Here is a 21,555-nt window from a genome sequence, read left to right on the forward strand (position 1 = left end):
TTTCAAAGAACTGTCATGTTGTTCTCCACGGTGTCTACACCATTTTACATTCCTACCAGCAGTGCACTAGTGTTGCAATTTCTCGACATCTTGACCAACATTTGTTATTTTCTGTTGTTGTTTTTTAAATAATGACTATTCTAATGGGTTTGAAGTAGTATCTCATTATGGTTTTCATTTCCATTTTCCTAATTATTAGAGATGTTGAGCATCTTTTCATGTGCTTATTGGACATTTGTATGTATGTTTTTGGAGAAATGTCTATTTAAGACCCTTGCCCATTTTTGAATTGAGTTGTTTTTTGTTGCTGAGTTTTAAGAGTTCCTTATATATTGTGGAAATTAATCCCTTATGAGATATATGACTTGCAAATATTTTCTCCCATTCTGTGGGTTGCCGGGTTGCCTTCTTACTCTGTTGATAATATACAAAAGTTGCACTGTAGTTTTTAATTTTGATGAAATATAATTCATCCACTTTTTTGTTGATTGTGCTTTTGGTGTCATATATAAGAATCCACTGCCAAATTCAAGGGTACAGAAATTTACCACTATATTTTCTTATAAGAGGTTTACAGTTTTAGTTTTACATTTAGGTCTTTGATCCATTTTGAGTTAGTTTTTCTATATAGTATGAGGGAAGAATATATCTTTATTCTTTTGCATGTGTCATATACTAGGGTGGCTATAATTTTTTTTAAAAAGAAAAGGAGTAAGAACAAGTGTGAAGGATATAGAGAAACCAAAAGTTTCATACACTGTTGTTGGAGACATAAAACTGTGCAGCCATTGTGGAAAACAGTTGTGGCTGTTCCTCAAAAAGTTAAACATAGAGTTTCCATATAACCTAGCAAATCCAGTCCTAGGGATATACTGAAGATAATTGAAAACCGATGTTCAAACAAAATTTGTATATGAATGTTCATAGCACCCTTGTTCATTATAGGCCAAAATGGTAAAAACCCAAATGTTCATAAACTGATGAATCAATAAAGAAAATTCAGTATATACTTAATGATGGATTATCATTTTGCCATAAAAAGAAATGAAATACGGATGGATGCTACAACACAGATGAGCCTTGTAAACATTTTGCTGAGCGAAAGAAGTCAGGCACAAAGGGCCACATGTTGTATGATCCCATTTATACGAAATGTTCAGATTAGGCAAAGCCATAGACACAGAAAGTAGAACTGAGTTTTCCAGAGGCTGAGAAGTGGGGCCAAGGGGGAGTGGCTGCTAAATGGGTCTGAGGTTTCTGTTTGGGGTGATGAAAATGTTCTGGACCTAAATAGTGGTGATAGTTGCACAACATCCTAAATGTACTAAAAACCGCTGAATTACACACTTTAAAATGGTTAAAGTGGCAGATTTCACTTATATCCATTTTGCCTTAAAAATATTGTTAAGAAAATGAGAAGGCAGACCACAGACTGGAAGAAAATATTCATAGTACAATTATTTGACAAAATAATCATATCCAGAACAGAAGAACCCTTACAGTTCAGTAATGAAAAGAAAATATTTTCCAATAATGGGTAAAAGACTTGAACTTTGAGAGAAAGTCCCAACAAAGTAGATCTTGGCTGAATATAGAGGACTTTTTTTGAGAAGTAGAACTACTGCCTTCTCAGACATGAGCTCTTCATCACTAGGGATATGAGCACTGCTGTAGCAGGAAATTCCAGCCTCAAATGAGGAAAGGGGAAGTGAGGCTGGCTTACGTAGCCTTTTGTCTCTGAGCTGTCCCACCCCTGGGTCTATACATCCAAGACTTGATAGGTGGGGACACAGAGCCAGCCCCCTGCTCCACGCTACATGCATGCCTGACCTTCCCTGACCTTTTGTCAGATGCTGGTGCACCTGTCTACTTCTATGAGTTTCGGCACCGGCCTCAGTGCTTTGAAGACACGAAGCCAGCTTTTGTCAAAGCCGACCACGGTGATGAAGTCCGCTTTGTGTTCGGTGGTGCCTTCCTGAAGGGTGACATTGTTATGTTCGGTAAGGAACTGGCCACTCCCCACAGTTCACATGAAGCCCCCTGCTTACCCCACCACTATGCAAGAGCCTGGAGGACTTTGGGGTTGGCATTTAATCACCTCTGCGGTTTACAGGTGGACACAACCTTTCTCTGGAAAATGCCCTCACTTCCATTTTTGGAAGCCAAGATGAAAAAGTGCCATGACAGTTGCTTGATGAGGGCTTCTCTTTGTACTGAAACCTACAGGTTTCAGGGCACTTCAGGGCACTCAAGCAATCTAAATAATGTTTTAAAAAAATGTACTAGAACCATTTTCTTCCTTTTCTTTGACCACTGGTCTTACCCTCCCTCCCCTTCCCAGAAATCCCATGAGGCCACAACCTGAAGCTTTAAGAGGCAAGGACCATGTTTTTCATAATTCCAGCTCAAAGTGCTCTGCACCCAGATGAGCTTATGTAAATGCTTGTGAACTGTTACTTGTGATGTTAGCTCATTTATTCTTAAATTTATGACATATTTGGTGCCTAAAATAAACCAATCAGATGAGGTTATCAATGGAAGAAAATTACAGGGAAAATTACACACAGGAGCTATCACTAAAATATTTAGTTAGAGACATTACACAATGCAGGCTCTTAACTTATTCACACTGGCCTCTTGACAAAGAGGACAGAACATTCCGTATAGAGTGTATTTGTGCACTGTGGTTTATTCATTATTTCAGTTTTTCATCCTCACAACACAGATAATAAAGAACTTCCTCCTAGGTTGCCACAAGGATTAAATAAAACAAGTCCCATAAAGTAAGAGTGAATACCTAATAAATGTCACTGTTATTTCTCAGCAACCATTCCTGAGCCCATACTATGTAACGGCACATGGACTCCCTAAACTGCAAAAAGTCAACAACATAGGTATCAAAAGGTTAAATTCCTTGATGTCTAAAGAGCTCCTAAAATTAATAAGAAAAGAATAACCTAATTGAAAACTGGGTAACAGATACAAACAGTTCATGGAAAAGAAAACACAAGTGGCTTCTAAACATATGAACATCCATCCACTCAACCTCCCTCATAACAAGAAAACTGCAGACCATCCTTAGCAAGGAATTATTTTTCATCAATCAAGTTTGAAAAAAACAAAACACTTAAAATAATGTATTCAAGGAGGTGTGAGAAACAATTTTATACATTAATAGAGAAGTCTATCAACATTTAAAATGCATGTAAGGCTGGGCATGGTGGCTCACATCTGTAATCCCTGCACTTTGGGAGTCTGAGGCGGGAAGATTGCTTGAGTCCAGGAGTTCCAGACCAGTTTGGGCAACACAGTAAGACCCCCTCTCTACAAAATAATAATAATAATAATAATAATAAACAAAATTAGCCAAGCATGGTGGCACACACCTGTAGTCCCAGCTACTCAGGAGGCTAAGGTGGGAGGATCACTTGAGCCCGAGTTCGAGGCTGCAGTGAGCTGTGATCATGGCCCTGAACTCCAGTCTGGGCAACAGAGTGAGACTCCTGTCTCAAAAATTGTTTTTATTTTTATAAAATAAAAAAAAAATGCATGTAGTCTTAGCCAGGTGTGGTGGCTCATGCCTATAATGCCATCACTTTGGGAGGCTGAGGCAGGAAGAATTGCTTGAACCCAGGAGTTGGAAGCTGCAGTGAGCTATGATCGTGCCACTGCACTCCAGCCTGGGTGACAGTGAGACCCCATCTTTATAAAAATAAATAACATAGATTAAAATGCATGTAGTTTTTAGCCTGGCAATTCTACTTCTAGAGTTTTTGTGTAATTATACTTCCACATGTGCAAAAGTATATATGCACACTAAAATATTGCTTTTACCAGAAAAGATTGGAAATATGACAATACTTTTTATATTTATATATAATTGCATATAAATATGTTTTTATATATTACATGCTCATAGAACAACAAATGGCAGTCTGATAAGTGACAAGTCCTATAAATGAAATCAATTTTAATAAAAACAGCAATATGTAGAATACATGTCCAGTCTCCTGCCAGATGTGTAGAAAAGTGTCCACTTACACCCTGGTACCTGCAGAGCCTGTCTTTGGGAAAGTGCCTCTGAGGCTCGCCACTGGGTGTCTGCAGGGAAGAGATGAAAGGGAAACATTTTCATTGGATATTAGATGCTCTTTCTGCATTTTGGATTTTCTACTTTTTAAATAAAGAAATACAAAAATTAATTGTAAAAATGTGTGTGGGAGGAGAGAGGCAGAGGGAGAGAGAGAAGGAAAAGAGAGAGGAAAGAGAGAGAGAAGCAAGAGAGAGGGAAGACAGGGAGAGAAGGAACAGAGAGAGGGAAGAAAGAAGGGAGAGAGAAGCAGAGAGAAGGAAGAGAGAGAGGGAAGGAAGAGAGGGGAGAGAGAGAAGAAAAAGAGGGAAGAGAGATGGAAGCGAGAGATAGGGAGAGAGAAGGAAGAGAGGATGGAGAGAAGGAAGAGAGACAGAGGAGAAAACAGAAAGAGACAGAGAGAGGGAGCAAGCTGGTCTGTGTCCCCAGGGAACCTGCAGCCTCATGGGACTGGCTGCAGGAACACGGGGTGGACAGGGAAGATGTGTGTTCAGCTTCCACCATTCGGAAGCCACAGTTCCTTGGACAGGTCCCCGTTGCTCTGAGCCTCAGTATCTGCATGTATAAAATGGGTACAGTGACTTGGTAGGCTTGTAAGTTTCCAGTGGGAGGAGGGGTGTGAAAGGGATTCATCAAATACAAGGCACCCGGGGCTTCCCGAGCCTCACCCAGAGCAGCAGCATTTTGTGATTATCTCCTTCAGAAGGAGCCGTGGAGAAGGAGAAGTTACTGAGCCGGAAGATGATGAAATACTGGGCTACCTTTGCTCGAACCGGGTAAGTAAACCTCCCGGTCTCCCCCATGCCAAGGCCTGGGGTGTGAGGAGGAAAATCTCATCCCTGTTTCTGCTCTCCCTTCCAGGCATCCTAATGGAGACGACCTGTTTCTGTGGCCAGCCTATAATCTGACCGAGCAGTATCTGCAGCTGGACTTGAGCGTCGGACAGAGACTCAAAGAACCGCGGGTGGAGTTTTGGACCAGCACCATCCCCCTGATCCTGTCTGCCTCCGACACGCTCCACAGTCCTCTTTCTTCCTTAACTTTCCTCTCTCTCCTCCAGCCTTTCTTTTTCTCTTGTGCTCCTTGAGAAGTTACCGTTCTGTGATTTTGCTTTCCCTTCTCCTCCTACAATTTCTCCGGCAATCATTAGCTTCTTTCTGAGCTCAGCTGCTTTCTATGGGGAACTTCGCAGAACAAGCTGCTTTCGCTGATATTTTATGGACTTAAGAATGATCCTTACGGAATTCTTTTCAACATCAAAAAGTGCAATTTGTCTTGGAAGGCAACAAGATTTCTTCAATAAATTTGAAGGAGGGCTGGCCTATTAGTTGTCATAATAATGGTTTTGTAACTCATATGAAATAAAATCAGAATGTAAAATATGTATATGGGGGCAGAATTTAATTCTGTGCTGATAATTCTCCCCCTGCCCCCAGCACCCACTTTCTGTCAGAGAAGGTGTCTGTGTATGTTACCCAAAATGCAAGTCCCCCAATCCCAACCCACAGGGGCTTCAGCCACAAGCCAAATATGGATGACTTGGACATCACGAGTTTGAGCTGGGTCTCTTCTCTGGCTCAGAGAGGTGTGGGTGATGGGGTATCCACAGCCATGGAAAGCTGGCATCATCCAAAATAAAAAACCTAGAAGTCAAATTCTAGGCATCGAGGGTCAGATCAGCAATGCCAAGAAGAAATGAAGCTTCCCTGATGGGGTTGAGATGAATCTATCATTCAATATATATCTGCACTGACTGGGTGTGGTGGCTCATGGCTGTAATCCCAGCACTTTGGGAGGCTGAGGCAGGTGGATCACTTAAGGTCAGGAGTTCAAGACCAGCTTGGCCAACATGGTGAAACCCCATCTCTACTAAAAAAAATACAAAAATTAGCCGGGCGTAGTGGTGTGTGCCTGTAGTCCCAGCTACTCGGGAGGCTGAGGTGGGAGAATCACTTGAACCCGGGAGGTGGAGGTTGCAGTGAGCAGAAGCTGCACCATTGCACTCCAGACTGGGTGACAGAGTGAGAATCCTTCTCGAAAAAAAAAAAGATAAGATAATAATAATAAAATATAAAAAATAAATCTACACTGAGCATCTGATATATTCCAGGCGTATCCCCACTAGGGATATAGCAGTGAACAAAACATGGCTGCTACCAAAGAGTGAGCAAACAGACATTAAGCAAACATTCACGCCAGTGGATATCTCACACTGTAACTTTGATAGGTGTCACTCAGGAGAATAAGGTGTTTTCAAGAAAGTGTAACAGAGGGAACCTGAGTTAGATTAAAGCCTTAGGAGGCTCTCTCTGGAGAAATAGCATTTACATTAAGAAAGGACAAATCAAAGTTAGTCACAGGGTAGGGAGAATGTTAAATACCATCATTCAAAGGATGCACTCTTACTTTATAAAGCCACATAATCCATATTATATCCGTATAATTCACCAGGGTAATTAGTTTTTCTTCATGATTGCTTCAAGATTACATAAGATGCACACAATAGGAGGGTTTCTGAGATGCCAGTGACTCATCTGGGTGAGAGATCTCCAACTCAGAGCCTGAATCTGACCCCCTGAAGTATTTTGTTTGGCCCACACAACGTTAAACATATTTTGGAATTTGTTGCCAGCAAATTTTAAATTAGGAAAATTTCACATTAAATGCCATATTTCTAGCTTCTTCAGGAAACAACAACAAGAAGAATACCCAGAAGATACCATTACAGAGCTGCATTCCCACGTGATAACCAGCACTTCTGGCGGTCCATACAACACCTTTTTTTTTTTTTTTTTTTTTTGAGATGGAGTCTCGCTCTATCACCCAGGCTGGAGTGCAGTGGCGCAGTCTCAGCTCACTGCAAGCTCCGCCTCCCAGGTTCACGCCATTCTCCTGCCTCAGCCTCTCCAAATAGCTGGGACTACAGGCGCCCGCCACCACGCCCGGCTAATTTTTTGTATTTTTAGTAGAGACGGGGTTTCACCGTGGTCTCGATCTCCTGACCTCGCGATCCGCCCGCCTCGGCCTCCCAAAGTGCTGGGATTACAAGCATGAGCCACCGCGCCCGGCACATACAACACCTTTTATGCAAATTACAAGGTGCCCCTTCCTCAAAACCTTCTACAGACATCTTCCGGGAAACTGCCATGGATAAATATCTGCATCTATGATGCAAATGACACCTTCTCTAAAGTGTTACCCTTCTGCAGTGCACTACCTGTGCAACTATCCTCAGCAAAGATAGAGTAATCTGCAGGAACTGAGTGGTGGCTGCCCCCTTTACAGAGGCATAAGTTCTCAGCGTGCCACAGTCCACACCGTTCCACTTTGTGCTGTGCCTGGTCTATTTTACTCACTGATATTTCTCAACCTCTGAAGGTGTTTAAGTTTGGACCCTTGACCTCTCATTTCATAGTGAACCTCAGAGAGGTGAAAAGATTCACCCAAGATCACTCAGCAAGTATGCAGTATCAGCAAGTTAGCAGTAAGTCAAAACTAGGCCTTAAGGCTCTTGTCACTTCAGAGCAGGACTCTTACTGCCATGCAGCTACCTCTCTCATCAGATGGTCCAAAGCACTCGGCTGTCTCTGGATTAGGTGGTTGTGGGAGGGGTGGATCAGAGATGCTCTGGGCCACTTTATGGCTCTAGGCCATGAAAGCAAGCTGGAAACTGAATTGCCTCTGCAGCTGCAGAAGACTAATTTCTATATTGATATTTGGAAAAACTAACAGCTAGAAAACACCACTCAACTCATTTTTAAAAATACGATCATATTAAATGACATTACACGCATCATTTATACATTGCTCGCAGTGCCAGCATCCTCAAATGTGGTTCTAATTTTGGTAGATATCTTGCTAGGGGGAGCACATTTCTAAGTTATCCAGATATAGGGCCCTCTTTCCTTCTCTTTCTGTCCACATGCAATCAGATGCTTTGTGGAGTTAAAGTTGACATTTATTTAAATGCCACTGGTGTCTGTTTTTTTCCCCTTTAATTTGGAGTTTTCTATCTGGGGTGTAAGTAAAATAATCACTTGGAGGGCTTTTCCAAAATACCAACGGCCAGGCCACTAGCCAGTCAATCGGAAGCAAAATCTCCTTGGATGGGACCTAGAAGTATTTTCAGTTTTCTGGCATTTTAATGAACACCCCGATTAAGAACCACTGGGTCTTAAGAGTGCGGCATATATATTTTTCGAGTTCCTAGAGGCTCTCCAAAACAACAACAACAAAAAAACTGCTTTATTCTCTGCCTGGTGTTGATGTGTCACAGTTTCTTTAGCCATTAGTCTGATCCCGGATATGGTCATAATTTGATGAGCAACATTGGGAATGACTTCTTCTTTTTTTTTTTTTTTTGTTTTGAGACAGAGTCTCACTCTTTCGCCCAGGCTGGAGTGTAGTGGCGTCATCTCCGCTCACTGCAACCTCCACCCCAGTATTTTTACTTTTAAATATTATTTATGGCATCCAGATTTGCGTAAGATGAACTGGGCCAATGGCCATGCCCTTTATAAGTCAATATTTTTGAGTTCTACAAATTCACTTTCCTAAAGCGCCAAATCACATCCTACTCACCAGCAAGACAGGTACACATCATTTTCACAATCACTTCTAATTTTCCACCATTGTAAAAAAATAAAATATTTAATCACTTTTTTTTGAATTTTTTTTTTATTATACTTTAGGTTTTAGGGTACATGTGCACAATGTGCAGGTTTGTTACATATGTATCCATGTGCCATGTTGATTTCCTGCACCCATTAACTCGTCATTTAGCATTAGGTATATATCTCCTAATGCTGTCCCTCCCCCCTCCCCCAACCCCACAACAGTCCCCGGAGTGTGATGTTCCCCTTCCTGTGTCCATGAGTTCTCATTGTTCAATTCCCACCTATGAGTGAGAACATGTGGTGTTTGGTTTTTTGTCTTTGCGATAGTTTACTGAGAATGATGTTTTCCAGTTTCATCCATGTCCCTACAAAGGACATGAACTCATCATTTTTATGGCTGCATAGTATTCCATGGTGTATACGTGCCACATTTTCTTAATCCAGTCTATTGTTGTTGGACATTTGGGTTGGTTCCAACTCTTTGCTATTGTGAATAGTGCCACAATAAACATACGTGTGCATGTGTCTTTATAACAGCATGATTTATAGTCCTTTGGGTATATACCCAGTAATGGGATGGCTGGGTCAAATGGTATTTCTAGTTCTAGATCCCTGAGGAATCGCCACACTGACTTCCACAATGGTTGAACTAGTTTACAGTCCCACCAACAGTGTAAAAGTGTTCCTATTTCTCCACATCCTCTCCAGCACCTGTTGTTTCCTGATTTTTTAATGATGGCCATTCTAACTGGTGTGAGATGGTATCTCACTGTGGTTTTGATTTGCATTTCTCTGATGGCCTAATCACTTTCTTATTGTAAAATAAACAATTTATTTTTCCAGTACCCACTGCCTCCCCCTCCCCCCCCCTTTTATTAAACAATCTTGAACCCTATCCATTAAATTAAATCAAAGCAAAACTTTAGGGACAAACTACATCAGTCTTCACCTGTGAATTTCCTGATGTCCAGTAGAGGGCAGCATTATCACAAAGGAAGAATACTTCCCTCTGTTCTGAGGCTCCTGAGATGCTGGTGGTGTGATATCGCAGAACTTGGACTGACAATAAGACCATGCAAAAATAGTTAAATTATATACAAGCCAATACAATATAGTGTTATCCATTCCATCTGTAACATTTGGAAAGAGGAAAAGGTAGAATCCACTCCCTGAAAAGTCTGACTGAAAAGACTAAACTCACTAGCAGAACAGAGGTTGGAGCCAGCAGTTTTTCCCTTTTCCACTTCCTGGACTTTCCCATTAAGTCTCCAGGAGCCTACCTCAAAGGGACAAAAGGGATTTCCTCTCCTTGGACCAACTCAGTCCAGATTCCCCCAGGGCAGAGCTGCAGGGGAGGGTGGGAAGCAGACTCAGGCCCTGCACCTGGGTAGCTGCCCCACCTGGTGCTGCCCCAGGTAACGCATCTACAAGATGAGCCTCCCTTCTTCCAGCAGGGACAGATCCCACTCAGTCCTGCCCCAAATGCTCTGCTAAAAGTTTGTATCAAGAGTGTGCCTTATTATTCCCAAGGACAGGAAGGGCTGGGGAGAAAAAAACCTACCTTGCCACTTGATTGTCTCAAAATACAAGGAAATTCATTGCAAAGAGCTTGCTGTGCTCCATGAATGGGGTGGAGCTCAAGTCTGAAATGAAAGGATGGGTAGGAAGGGGGATGGCCAGCCACAGCGTGGCGGAAGTGTGACCCTGAGCAGTGATGGCAGGGGGGCCAGCCCATGGGCAGCAGGGCTGGTGTTGGCAAGGTTGCTGGAGCACACTGTGGGTGCCTGGAGGACAGCTTTTCTACCTTGACCTTTAGGAAACAGACTTCTCTCTTTATAGGAAGGTAATGCCATGATATCTATCATCTATCTATCTATCTATCATCTATCTATCTATCTATCATCTACCTACCTATTATCTATCATCTATCAATTATCTATCATCTATCTATTGTCTATCTAATCTATTTATTTCATTTATTACATTTATTTATGTAATTGTGTTTCAAGCTCTATTTACCTCCTCCTGAACCTTTCATGTGAGAGAACAGAACTCTGGCTGATATCTTCGGTATTTTTAGAAGGATTGGTACACTTTGATTCTTATTCATTACTATATAATTCCTCCATTAGTTTCACTGCATGCAACAACTGAGTTATAGAAGCACATTTCTGAAAATAAGTTATTCAATGGGAAAAATGGACTGTCGATGGTCAATTAGTAATATGAAGGCAGGGACAAAGTTGTCCACCATCATGAGACCTTGTTTTGTGGCCAGGCATTGACTTTGTCAAGAGTCATCATTACTGCAGCCGTTACATGAGCTTTGGGAAACTTCTTCCTTTTGACACTCAGATCTCTGCACAGAAATCACCTTATATTGACATCTGGCAAGGACCTTCCGATATTCTGTTGTAATTAGGTGGTCAGAGTTCCTGGGGTCAGCCCAGTTCTAGGAGTGGCAGAGGCAGAGAGCCTCCAGGAAACTTTGGCCTTGGGGTGGAGCTCGAAGGGGAGAGGCGCACTCCTCATGGGCTTAAGTGGGGGATACCTACGCCCCAACTTTTACAGGTATCCAATACCCCTAAACCCAGAGAGTCTTTTCTGTCTCTATTCTGATTGCATAGGTGCATGGTGGTGTCTTTCTCTCCATGAGTTAACGTCTCCTTTTTCTGTTCTAAAACTAGTTCTCATCATTCTGTTGGCCTTTCAGGGCCCAAAATGCTGTCATCTCTTCTTTCACAGTTTGTCAATGTGGGTTTGTAGCTTTAAAAACTTTATTTCACTGTTTTCTTAGGATAATTGGGGGGGAAATAAAAAATTTTGGATCCCTCTTCTTTTACAGGAAGTGGTAAACTGTTTTTCCTTTACACAAGCATTTAAAAACAATTTTTTCTACCCTTCTGACAGCTACATTGCATCCCATGATATAATACTCAATAAATTATTTAACTATCTGCTATTGTTAGCCATTCGAATGATTTCCTATTTTGTACCATTGTCAACTTCACTGAGGTGACCATCTGATACCTATATCTTTGGGCTCATTCAGAATTATTCCTAGAGAATAGTGCTTTAACATAAAGATTTTATCATTATTTAGGTACAGCAGGCCGACCGATCAGATGTCAGCCATTGAAAAAGCAATTTGGGCTGGGTGTGCTGGCCCACATCTGTAATCCCAGCAATTTGGGAGGCCAAGGTGGATGGATTACCTGAGGTCAGGAGTTCGAGACCAGCCTGACCAACATGGTGAAACCCTGTCTCTACTAAAAATACAAAAAAAAAAAAAAAAATAGCTGGTGGTGGGTGCCTATAATCCCAGCTACTCGGGAGGCTGAGGAAGGAGAATCACTTGAACCTGGGAGACAGAGGTTGCAGTGAGCTGAGATTGTGCCATTGCACTCCAGGGTGGGCAACAGAGTGAGACTCCGTCTCAAAAAAAAAAAAAAAAGAAAGAAAATAAAAGAAAGAAAGAAAGGAAAAAAAAGAAAAGAAAAGAAAGAAAAGAAAGAAAGAAAGAATAAGTAGCTTGTTACAGATCCCAAGACAAGACAAGGGGGCACTCCATGCCATGGGAGAAGGACGCTGCACAGACAACGCTGGAGTCCATCGGAAGGTGGTGGTGATGGGGATGTGGCAAGAGGTGTTCCTGTGGTTTCCATAGGAAGGAAGAGGTGAGGCAGGGTGAGCAGGTTTAGGATTGGTTCGTTTGAACAATTTCAGGGGGCTCTGCAGCATCAGGGCTGTTCCATCTGGTACCTAGCTCTGGGGTGATTAGGGTGGGAGGCTATTAGTTTAGAGTGGGAGAGCCCCACAAAGGAGGTGGTTGGGGATGTGGGCTCTGGATCGGTGAGTTTATGTATGAAAGGCACACTAAGAGCCAAGTGGCTTATATCTCTAGCAATTGGCTAACCCTGGAAGGCACAGTCCCTCTAGGAGCAAAGCCCTGCATGTCAAAGTGTCAGAATGGAGAAAATAAAGAACATGGTTAATAAAAAATAGCTGGGGCAAAAGGGATGCCTTTTTGAAATGTTAGGATAGACTTTGCTAAATTGCCCCCAAGAAAGCTTGAACTAATTGATCTCTCACATCAGTGGTGAAAGTTCCTGGTTTTCTGTATTGTTGCCACCAGGCACTACCACCAAAAGAATAGTGGTAAAACTCCTTGCAAATTCAATAAGTGCCATCTGGGTATCTGGTTTGAATTTGCGTGTCTTGGTGTGTGTGCTATTGATCTGGGAAAATGGTATTTTGTGGATATGAAGACTCCTTGGAGCCTGATTGGTGGGATGGAGGGGAGACTGTGGACTGTACCCACCCTGATGTGCTCCTGTCCTCCATAGAAGGACAGCTATGTGGGAAGTTTCAGAAGGGCTAGAACTTCTCCACCCTAGCTATGACCCAGCTCACGAAGGATTCTAGAGATTTTGTCCCTTGCATGACCTTCTAAAGTGAGAACACAGGGCCAACACCAGTAGATCCTGAGATTTGGGCAGACCTTTGTGCAGTCCAGCTTTTTGCAGAAGCTTATGTCATTTATGCTTGCTGAGTCCTGTGTAAGCCCCAAAGCCAAGCTTTCACAAGCTAGGAATTAGGCACCTTTGAAAAGGATAATTTTATTTTCCACCTTCCCGAAGAGTGTGTAGGAGGTTCCCCTTGAGAGTAAACACTGGCTTGGCTGCTTCTGCCAGGCTCTACTTTCAGAAACGCCCTTCATTGTGCAATTCTCAGAATTAAAGCCTTTCAGCGTCTCTTCATTGTCTAGGGATGAAGTCTGTTCTCCTTGGCTTGGCATTGAAGCTCTCCGTCCTCCATTCACCCTTCTAGTCCAACTGGCCTCCCCAAGAAGCCCCTGAACCTGCCTTGTTCCAATGCTAATTTCTTCTCTGCCTCTCCAAATTTTGCCCATCTCTCAATACCCGGTACCATCAAGAGTCATCACAGCTTTGGGCATTAACATATATGAATGTTGATAGTTCTCAGGGCAAGAAAACACACAGAACATGCCTCTCCATGGAGGCCACTCTATTCACCTGGATGCTTATAATGTAATCTGTAGTTTGAGTTTACAGGGTTCTTTCCAGATTATAATTCAATCTTCACTTTTCTGTATCTAAATTTTTATTTACATTGCTTTCTGAATCATCTTTTTTCCCATTTTATTCTTAACAGGTTAAAGGAAGGCTTAATAGAGTAGCGCCAGTGAATGGGATCTGGGTTTATAATCAGGCTTTTGTGATTTGAATCAAAGAAATGCAAAAACTTAGTGTTTATCAGAGTGTGGTGCACTTATTCCTGGAGTTATGCAAGATCATTTTAGTTGGCACACAAACTAGAAACCACTTATAGAATGGCTGTTTATTTATTTTGCTGTGTATTAGGGAAAAAAACCCCTTACTATCAAGTCCATGGTTTAATGGATATTACCTGTGAGAAAGATTGTTGGCAGTCTGTTAAAATCTGTCCCACCTTCCTTGGTACACAGCCAGATTACATTTTCTAGCCTTGGTTGCAATTAGATTGAACATGTGACTAAGTTCTCACCAATGTCCTCTGAGTGGGAGTGGAGAGTGCCACAGCCAGGCCTGGCCCATACAAATGCTCCATGGTCACACTTCTGCTCCTGCCTCTTCCAGGTGACAGGGAATTGATCTATGGCAACTTTAGAAACCATGAGTGAAGGAAGGCAAAGCCACCATAGCCTAGATCAAGACTGAGTAAACTACAGCCTGAGGGCCAAATCTGGCCTACTGTCTTTTTAAAAATAAAGTTCTATTGAAGCACAGCCATGCCCATCTGCATAGGTATTGTTTATGGGCTGCCTTACTACCACAGCAGTTGCCACAGACAGCCCATGGCCTGCAAAGCCCAAAGTACTTACTATCTCGCCCCTTTATAGAGAAAGTTTGCCGATACCCTAATTTCGATCTCTGAATGACCATATGGAGCCACCTTGTGGACCTGAACAACGCTCTAGTCCTTTACCTAAGTGAAAAATAAGCCATTGAAATTCTATGGCCTATGAAAACTATGGCCTGTTTTCTACCATAGTTTACCCTACTCTCACTAATAATTCTTGCTCAGCACTCACAGGGTGATTGCCTAATGAATGTACATGGCCCGATTTCCGGTTGTTTGAGCCGTTGAGGGTGACTACTTATGCCCGTGGGAGTACAGCTCTTTCCTCTATGACCCAAGACCAGGCCAAAATTTCCCCCGATGCTCTGACCAGTCAGTCCTAGGACCTGATTGACCCCAGGGAGTCTGACCCCCTAAGTATAACACAGCATCGTGGTCCTGGGAAGGTGTAACATAATACAATTTCTGCCCATTGAACCGAATGTTAACAGGAAGATGTTCCCTGAAGCAGAAAGAAATGACCTTGATGACGATGACCCTTGCCAAAGGTAGGTAACCCTTGCCTTGTCACCTACATGGTGGTTATGATGGCGATCAAGGCTGGACCTGCTTTCATGTAACTAACTGGCCTTCAATGGTTCACTTTTCCCATTGAGTGACTTCTTTCAGTTATACACTTTTGTAAACTAGAAGTGTTTTTACTGGCTTTTCTTTATGTATGTTTTTATTTTTACCATCGTTTTAATTTAAAAAATGCAGTCACACGTTTTCCATGCATACCTCTAATTTATGGCAGGTTATACAGGTCTTGCACTTATGGAAATGGTATAAAGTCTCTTTTTTGAGTGAGCATGTTAAAGTAAAAAGAGTGCTTCATTTAAAGAAAACTGCTCATGGAAGTACAGATGATATGCGGATGAGGCAAAAAACCATGATATTCGTGTGAGAATAAGTGAGTTTCCAGAAACACTGCATATGCCTAGGCTGCAGTGGAGAATGTCATAGAATCCTGGATTCATAGAGTGTGGAGCCATGGTGAAGGGTGCATGAGAGAGCCCCTCCCCCATAGCCACCTCCTGCTTTTCCACAAGGAATTCCCAAATGTCACCCAGTGGATTCTCAGACTTCTGTCTCCCAGTTCAGTGTTCTCCACCACAAAATCTACACCTGATCAATCCCACGGTTCAGAGACAAAGCTGAGTGAGGAGCTCAGCAGGACATGGGCTTGTTGTGCCCAATGCCTTCTCTAATATGAGCTTTCCATATATCTGCTGAGTAAACTGATGGAGGTGGAAAGGTTTGGGGGAGTTCATTTGAAGCCCCCAGATATGCTCACTTTCCCAAGTCCTACCACCTGCTTAGAAGTTAAGGCCAGTTCCTCGGATTTTACTTTCCACATCATATAGTTCCACATGGGAAACCAGAGGGTGTTCCCCAGGGAAAACAATAACCACCGCCCCCCTCCCCGCAACCAACTGCTACTTAAACAAGAGACACATTGCTTACAGCTGAAGTGTTGCAGGGGAGTTACATGTATTAAGCAAAAATTAGATCTATTGTAAGGCTTGGTAGGCTCCAGCCTCACGCATCACAATCTGCAGAGTCATCATGAACCAGAAAAAGGTGTCAGAGGCTTCAGCCAGACCCAGGCAAAACCTAGGAGTGGCCAAAAAATTCTCTGTTTGCACAATTGGCTGGTGTCACAAGCGGGCATGTGATTGAGCAGTGGTTCAGGAGAAGAACTAATCCTTACCTTTTATATTTTGTGAACACAGCACCATAAAATCTTCATAGGCCAAGAACCAGGGCTGTTTCCCAGGTTGCAAAGGCCAGCTGGCTAGGGCAACAGGGCAGGATGGCTAACAGGCATGTGCATGTGTGCATATGTGTGTGCGTGTGTGTATTGTGCTGAGTGAGTGGGACTAGCCTTGCTTTCTACTTAGGAGGACCACCCAGATTTTCCCTTGTGGATAGAGATAGGGATGCTTTTTATTAGCATGCAGTTTATCAACCAGGTTTCTGTCCTGGATAAAAGTAAGGGAGGAACCCTAAAGCTCAGGTCAACTTTTGTAGAGTCAATTAGCTCTGGGGACTGATTTGCATGCTGTCACAGCATCCTCATTTCCATCACACAACGCCCCTTACCAGCCTGCACGTGGCTAGAATGAGTGCCAATGAGCATCCCTTTTTGAATTTGGGTCTCCAGAAGCTTCATTTCAGCTACAACTCATGGCCTTGGGCAAGAATCCATCAGCAGCTCTGGGACTGTCATGTGATTTATGGCTGCTGGTTGCCCAATCTTTCCTAATGTCAATAGTGGTCTGGCCTGGACAAGGGCAGGCTTGCCAAGTGACATTGGGAAAATAGAACATAGCTCCCCAGGTACCTGGTACATGGCTCCCATCTTTGTCCCTCCCTCCCTCCCTCCCTCCCTTCCTTCCTTCCTTCCTTCCTTCTTCCTTCCTTCCTTCCTTCCTTCCTTCCTTCCTTCCTTCCTTCCTCTCTCTTTCTTTCTTTGTCTCTCTCTGTCTTTCTTCTTCTTCTTCTTCTTCCTCTTCTTCTTTCTTTCTTCCCTCCTTCTCCTTCTCTTTCTTCTTCTTCCTCTTTTTCTTCTTCTTTCTTTTCTTCTTCCTTTCCCCTTCTTCTTGTAGAGATAGGGTCTTACTATGTTTCCCAGGTTGGTCTTGAACTCCTCTCTCAAGCAATCCTCCCACCTTGGCCTCTCAAAGTGCTAGGATTACCGAGCGGGAAGGGTTGCCACAGTGCCCAGCCTCCCCTGGCTATTTCTATCGCTTCAGCCCTACCGTGCTAAGCCTGGGTCAACGAACTGACAAGGCAATTTACCTTAGATAAGGCTACCGATTAGAATATCTTCCTGATGTATAAAAGCAAGAGAAATGGCTGCCAGCCACACTGTGCTGGAAGGCAGAAGCCTCAAGTTCTGGTTCTGACTTTGCCATTGAGTCGCTGTGTGGCCTTAGGCAATCCCTCCCCATCTCTGGGCCTTAGTTTCTTTTGGGAATAAATAACAGAATTGAGTTGAGCCTATGTATTAGTCTACTTAGGCTGCCAGAAGAAAATATCACAGACTGGGTGGCTTAAACAACAGAAATCAATTTAAGACCGTGAGACAGCATTAATCTCACAGGGTTATTTTGAGAACTGAGATCCTGCATACAAAACTCTCGGCATAGTGTTTTCCACACAGTAAGCTCTCAGTAAATATTTGTCAATGAATGTATGAAGAAATAAAAGTGGAAAATGCAAATAAGTAAAACACTGACAAGATTACAGCCAGGAAATGGCTGTTGTAATTCTAATTAGATATATAGCCTTCCAATATTTTCCCACGCAAATAAAGACATATGTTACTACTAAAACGGGACCATATTATACCTATCTAGATTTTCAAAAATATTTCATTATTTTATTGAAATATAAGTCTCGTGTCATAAAGTTTACCTTTTTAAAGTGTACGATCTAGTGGTTTTTAGTATATTCCCAAAGTTGCACTAACATCATCACTATTTAATCCCAGAACATTTTTACCACCCCCAAGATAAAATTCATACCCATTAGCAGTTATTCCTCATTCCCGTCTCTTTCCCCTTCCCCAGACCCTGTCAACCACTTTCTGTCTCCATGGATTTGACTATTCTGGAAATTACATATAAAAAGCATCATACGACATGTGGCCTTTTGTGGCTGGCTTCTTTCCTTTACCACGATGTTTTCCAGCTTCATCCACGTTGTGGCATGTTCTTCTTATGGCTGGATGATATGCCTCTGCATGCATAGACCACACTTTATTTACACATTCATCCGGTCACGGACATGTGGGTTGTGCCACTTTTTGACTGGGATGAATGACACTGCTCTTTGTGTACAAGTTTTTGTATGGACATGCTTTCAGTTCTCTTTGGTAGACACCTAGGAGGGGAATTGCTGGGTCATATGGAAACTCTGTGTTGAACTTTTTGAGGAACTGCCTACACCGCACAACAATTTATAACCTGTTATTTTCTCCTTTCACAACGCATCCTGTGTTTCATTGTTAATAAATAGCTGTGCACATCACTATTTTGAGTGAATACATCGTATTTCCTTAGCCAGCGGTACCAGAGTGTGTTTAGTGAATTCCCTATTGTTGGACATTTAATAATCCCATGAAAGAGGCTTTGAGTGACCTCCTTGTGTCCCCAGCAGCTTGTAAATGACAGCTTTCCAGGTGTGCCCAGAGCACTCTGTATCCCCTTAATTTGGTGATTTCACATTGCCTTGACATCACCCCTACTGCTCCTCCACCCCATCTGTCTTGTCTACAATGGTGAGCCCCTTGAGAAGCTGAACCATGTCTTGAATTGGCCTTTGTATCCATTATATGTGGCCAGGTGCCAAGCATTTTGGTAAATGTTCACAAAATGGATGGGTACATGGATGGATGGATGATTAGAGCCAGGGACTATGGGGGGACGGAGTTCATTTTTACATTCTGTCCAAAAATCCCTGCTTTGGAAAGTAGTGAGTTCTCTGACACTGATGGTGTGTGACAGGAGGCTGGGCCACTTGGCAGGATATTGTGAAGCTAATTCAGGCCTCAGAAAGGGGACCCGTTAAGATCGCTTCCAAGCTTGAGAGCCTGGAAAGCTATGAAAACACAAGGCCTGGGAGCTGAGATATGTCCTAACTTACCCAGCTGAGCTGTGAGGTGTGAGTGGCTCTAACATTTTCCAGTTTTTTCTTAGGACCTCAGATCAAAGCTTCCCTTTGCCTAAAAGCATCTGCCTGCTGGTGTGGGCCTTAGGGGGCCGTCACAGTGCACTGAGGTTAGAGTCCTGCAAGGGTGAAACCCTTATGTAACAAGTAGTTGGGCAAGTTTATAGCTCTCTGTAATCTGAGAGTAGAGTCCAGACTGGTTTGATGAAAGAGGGTAAACTGTGGGTGGGCTTGGCTTGAGGCCCCACTAGAAGCCCAGGGAGATCTGGGAAAAGGGAGGGCTTTTCTGATCTCTCCCAATTAGAGGATTAGGCAATTGGCAGCGCAGGGCGGTAACTCTGGGCGGGGCTTGGCTCCAGGGCTGGACAGCGCAGCCCCTCTGAGCTGCAGGGAGACCTCACAGGCTCCGGGGACTGTCGCCCTTCCACGATGTGGCTCCGTGCTCTTGTCCTGGCCGCTCTCGCTGCTTCGGCGGCTTGGGGTGAGTCCTTCTGAAGTCAAATATGCGGGGCACTTTTTGAAATCCTTGTTCTGGGCCGAGATGGGCGCAGATGCGTAGAAAGGCAAAGACACAACAGGTCCGGCTCCGCGCGGTGCGCGCCCTCCGTACTTGGACTTGGACTTGGAGCAGCTGAGCCCCGCCAGCCTGGCCCGCGCGGAGACGCAGGGAGGGTGAACATCCTGAGACCGCCCTGCACTGCTCGCCCTGATGCAGGCCGGCAGCCGGCCCACCTCACGCCGCACACACAAGAAATTTAGGCAGTTCAGTTTGCTGTCCCATAATTAGTCCCGTTACGGCTGGATAACGGAGAGCGGCTCAACATAATATTAAGAGCATCTACTCTGGAGCCACAGTGCAAGGGTTTGAGTTCCCTCTGGGCGCTTTCTCGCTGTGTGTCCTTAGGCAAGGGACTGAGCTATTCCATGCTTGGGTTACCCCCTCTCTCAAATAGAGGTGGCAGTGCTGCCTACCTCACTGGGCTTTGGTGAGGAGGAAATGGGTGGTTGTTTCTAAAGCACTCTTGGCAGCGCCTGGCATGTAGAAAGTACGAAAAAGGGTGGATAAATTTAAAGGCGATGTTTAAAAATGTGGTGTATGAATAGAAAATTTGAGCTGTGGTCGGGCCACTATATCAGGACCTCTTGCCATTAAAAAGACAGTTTCTTACTCATCTTCTCAACAGGAGGGGGACACCAGTGGGCAGGGCACAAGGGGAAGCAGCAGAGCATGGGGAGGGGACAGGGCGGATCTGAGGCCAAGGGGCTTTTACTGTGGCTTCCAAGGATATAAGAGGAAAGGCAGGGCAGGCAGGCTGAGGAATGGCTAGTTGGGATACTTCAGGGGGCTCTGGGGCACAGGGGCTGTTCCTAATTGTTTTGTACCTAGCCCTGGCATGATTAGGGCAGGTGGGTAGTGGCCAGGGCATGGCAATCCATCCAAAAGGCGGTTGGGGTGTGGGCTCTGGGGTGGCTGGACTCTGGGAGGGACAGTTTCTCCAAGGTCAACAAGGCCTCAGATGCCAGAGCATCAGAATACAGAAAACAAAACACATGGTACATAGAGGGGCGCAGCAAGGGGCCTCGAAATACCGCTGTGCCATTTTATAGACAGAGAAACTGAGACTCACATGGGGAAATGCACTTGCCCAAGGTCAACCCAAAAATCATGCCTGGGTCTGTCTCTGGGTCCTGAATCCTGACAGCCCAGCCCCATCTGCCTCCTGTCTTCCTTCTGGCGGCCTGAGGCTGTGTGAACTCTGGAACTGTGGGGAAGGACAGAGGAAGAGAGGAAGCCTATTTGGAGCTGAATGTTCCTTTACCTCTGGTTACTCCTGGCAATGCCATCCATTTCCTTCCTTAGGAAGACCATACAGGCTGCCTCCACTTCCTCAGTTTCCTCCTCTGTAAAATGGGCATGTTGATGCCTACCCAGCAAGGCTTATTTGAAGAATAATTTAAACAAACTGGAATGCATGCCTGGCACACAGTAGGTGCCCACCATGTTCACGCTTTATAACATCAGTGGCAACTGCTCTTGTTCTCAGATTTGTTTCTGCCTCTCTCTATTCACCCACTTTTTCACCCTTGACAATCTGGCTGCCATCCACCTCATCCTGTTGAAGGGAATCCCTGAGCTGAAAAGGACCAGCCCAGTGGTTTCTTCTCTGCCTTGACCCTCCTCCACCTCCCTGAAGTCCTCAGCACTCTTAGCTGGTTCCTGGCCCTCTTCCTCCCTGGGCTTCGAAGACATGGGAACGTCCTCTTCCCCCT

The 21,555-nt window shown here is 43.9% G+C and overlaps 2 protein-coding genes across 4 annotated transcripts in view; both read left to right on the top strand.

The window, feature by feature from the left end:
• Nucleotides 1-5,411, top strand: part of CES5A (carboxylesterase 5A) — a 29,911-nt gene extending 24,500 nt beyond the window's left edge. Inside the window, exons 11-13 of one of the 2 annotated variants that reach the window (XM_003263063.2) lie at nucleotides 1,851-2,000; nucleotides 4,794-4,866; nucleotides 4,952-5,411. In XM_003263063.2, the coding sequence (XP_003263111.2) occupies nucleotides 1,851-2,000; nucleotides 4,794-4,866; nucleotides 4,952-5,177 (449 nt within the window). In that variant the 3' untranslated portion in view covers nucleotides 5,178-5,411. The remainder of the gene's footprint in view (nucleotides 1-1,850; nucleotides 2,001-4,793; nucleotides 4,867-4,951) is intronic. The other variant, XM_003263064.2, reaches the window with a different exon arrangement.
• A 14,213-nt stretch (nucleotides 5,412-19,624) lies between these two features.
• Nucleotides 19,625-21,555, top strand: part of CES1 (carboxylesterase 1) — a 30,464-nt gene continuing 28,533 nt past the window's right edge. The window contains exon 1 of one of the 2 annotated variants that reach the window (XM_030796899.1): nucleotides 19,625-19,765. In XM_030796899.1, coding sequence (XP_030652759.1) covers nucleotides 19,714-19,765 — 52 coding nt within the window. In that variant the 5' untranslated portion in view covers nucleotides 19,625-19,713. The remainder of the gene's footprint in view (nucleotides 19,766-21,555) is intronic. The other variant, XM_030796893.1, reaches the window with a different exon arrangement.

Source organism: Nomascus leucogenys, chromosome 2, assembly GCF_006542625.1.
Source record: "Nomascus leucogenys isolate Asia chromosome 2, Asia_NLE_v1, whole genome shotgun sequence".
NCBI lineage: Eukaryota > Metazoa > Chordata > Mammalia > Primates > Hylobatidae > Nomascus > Nomascus leucogenys.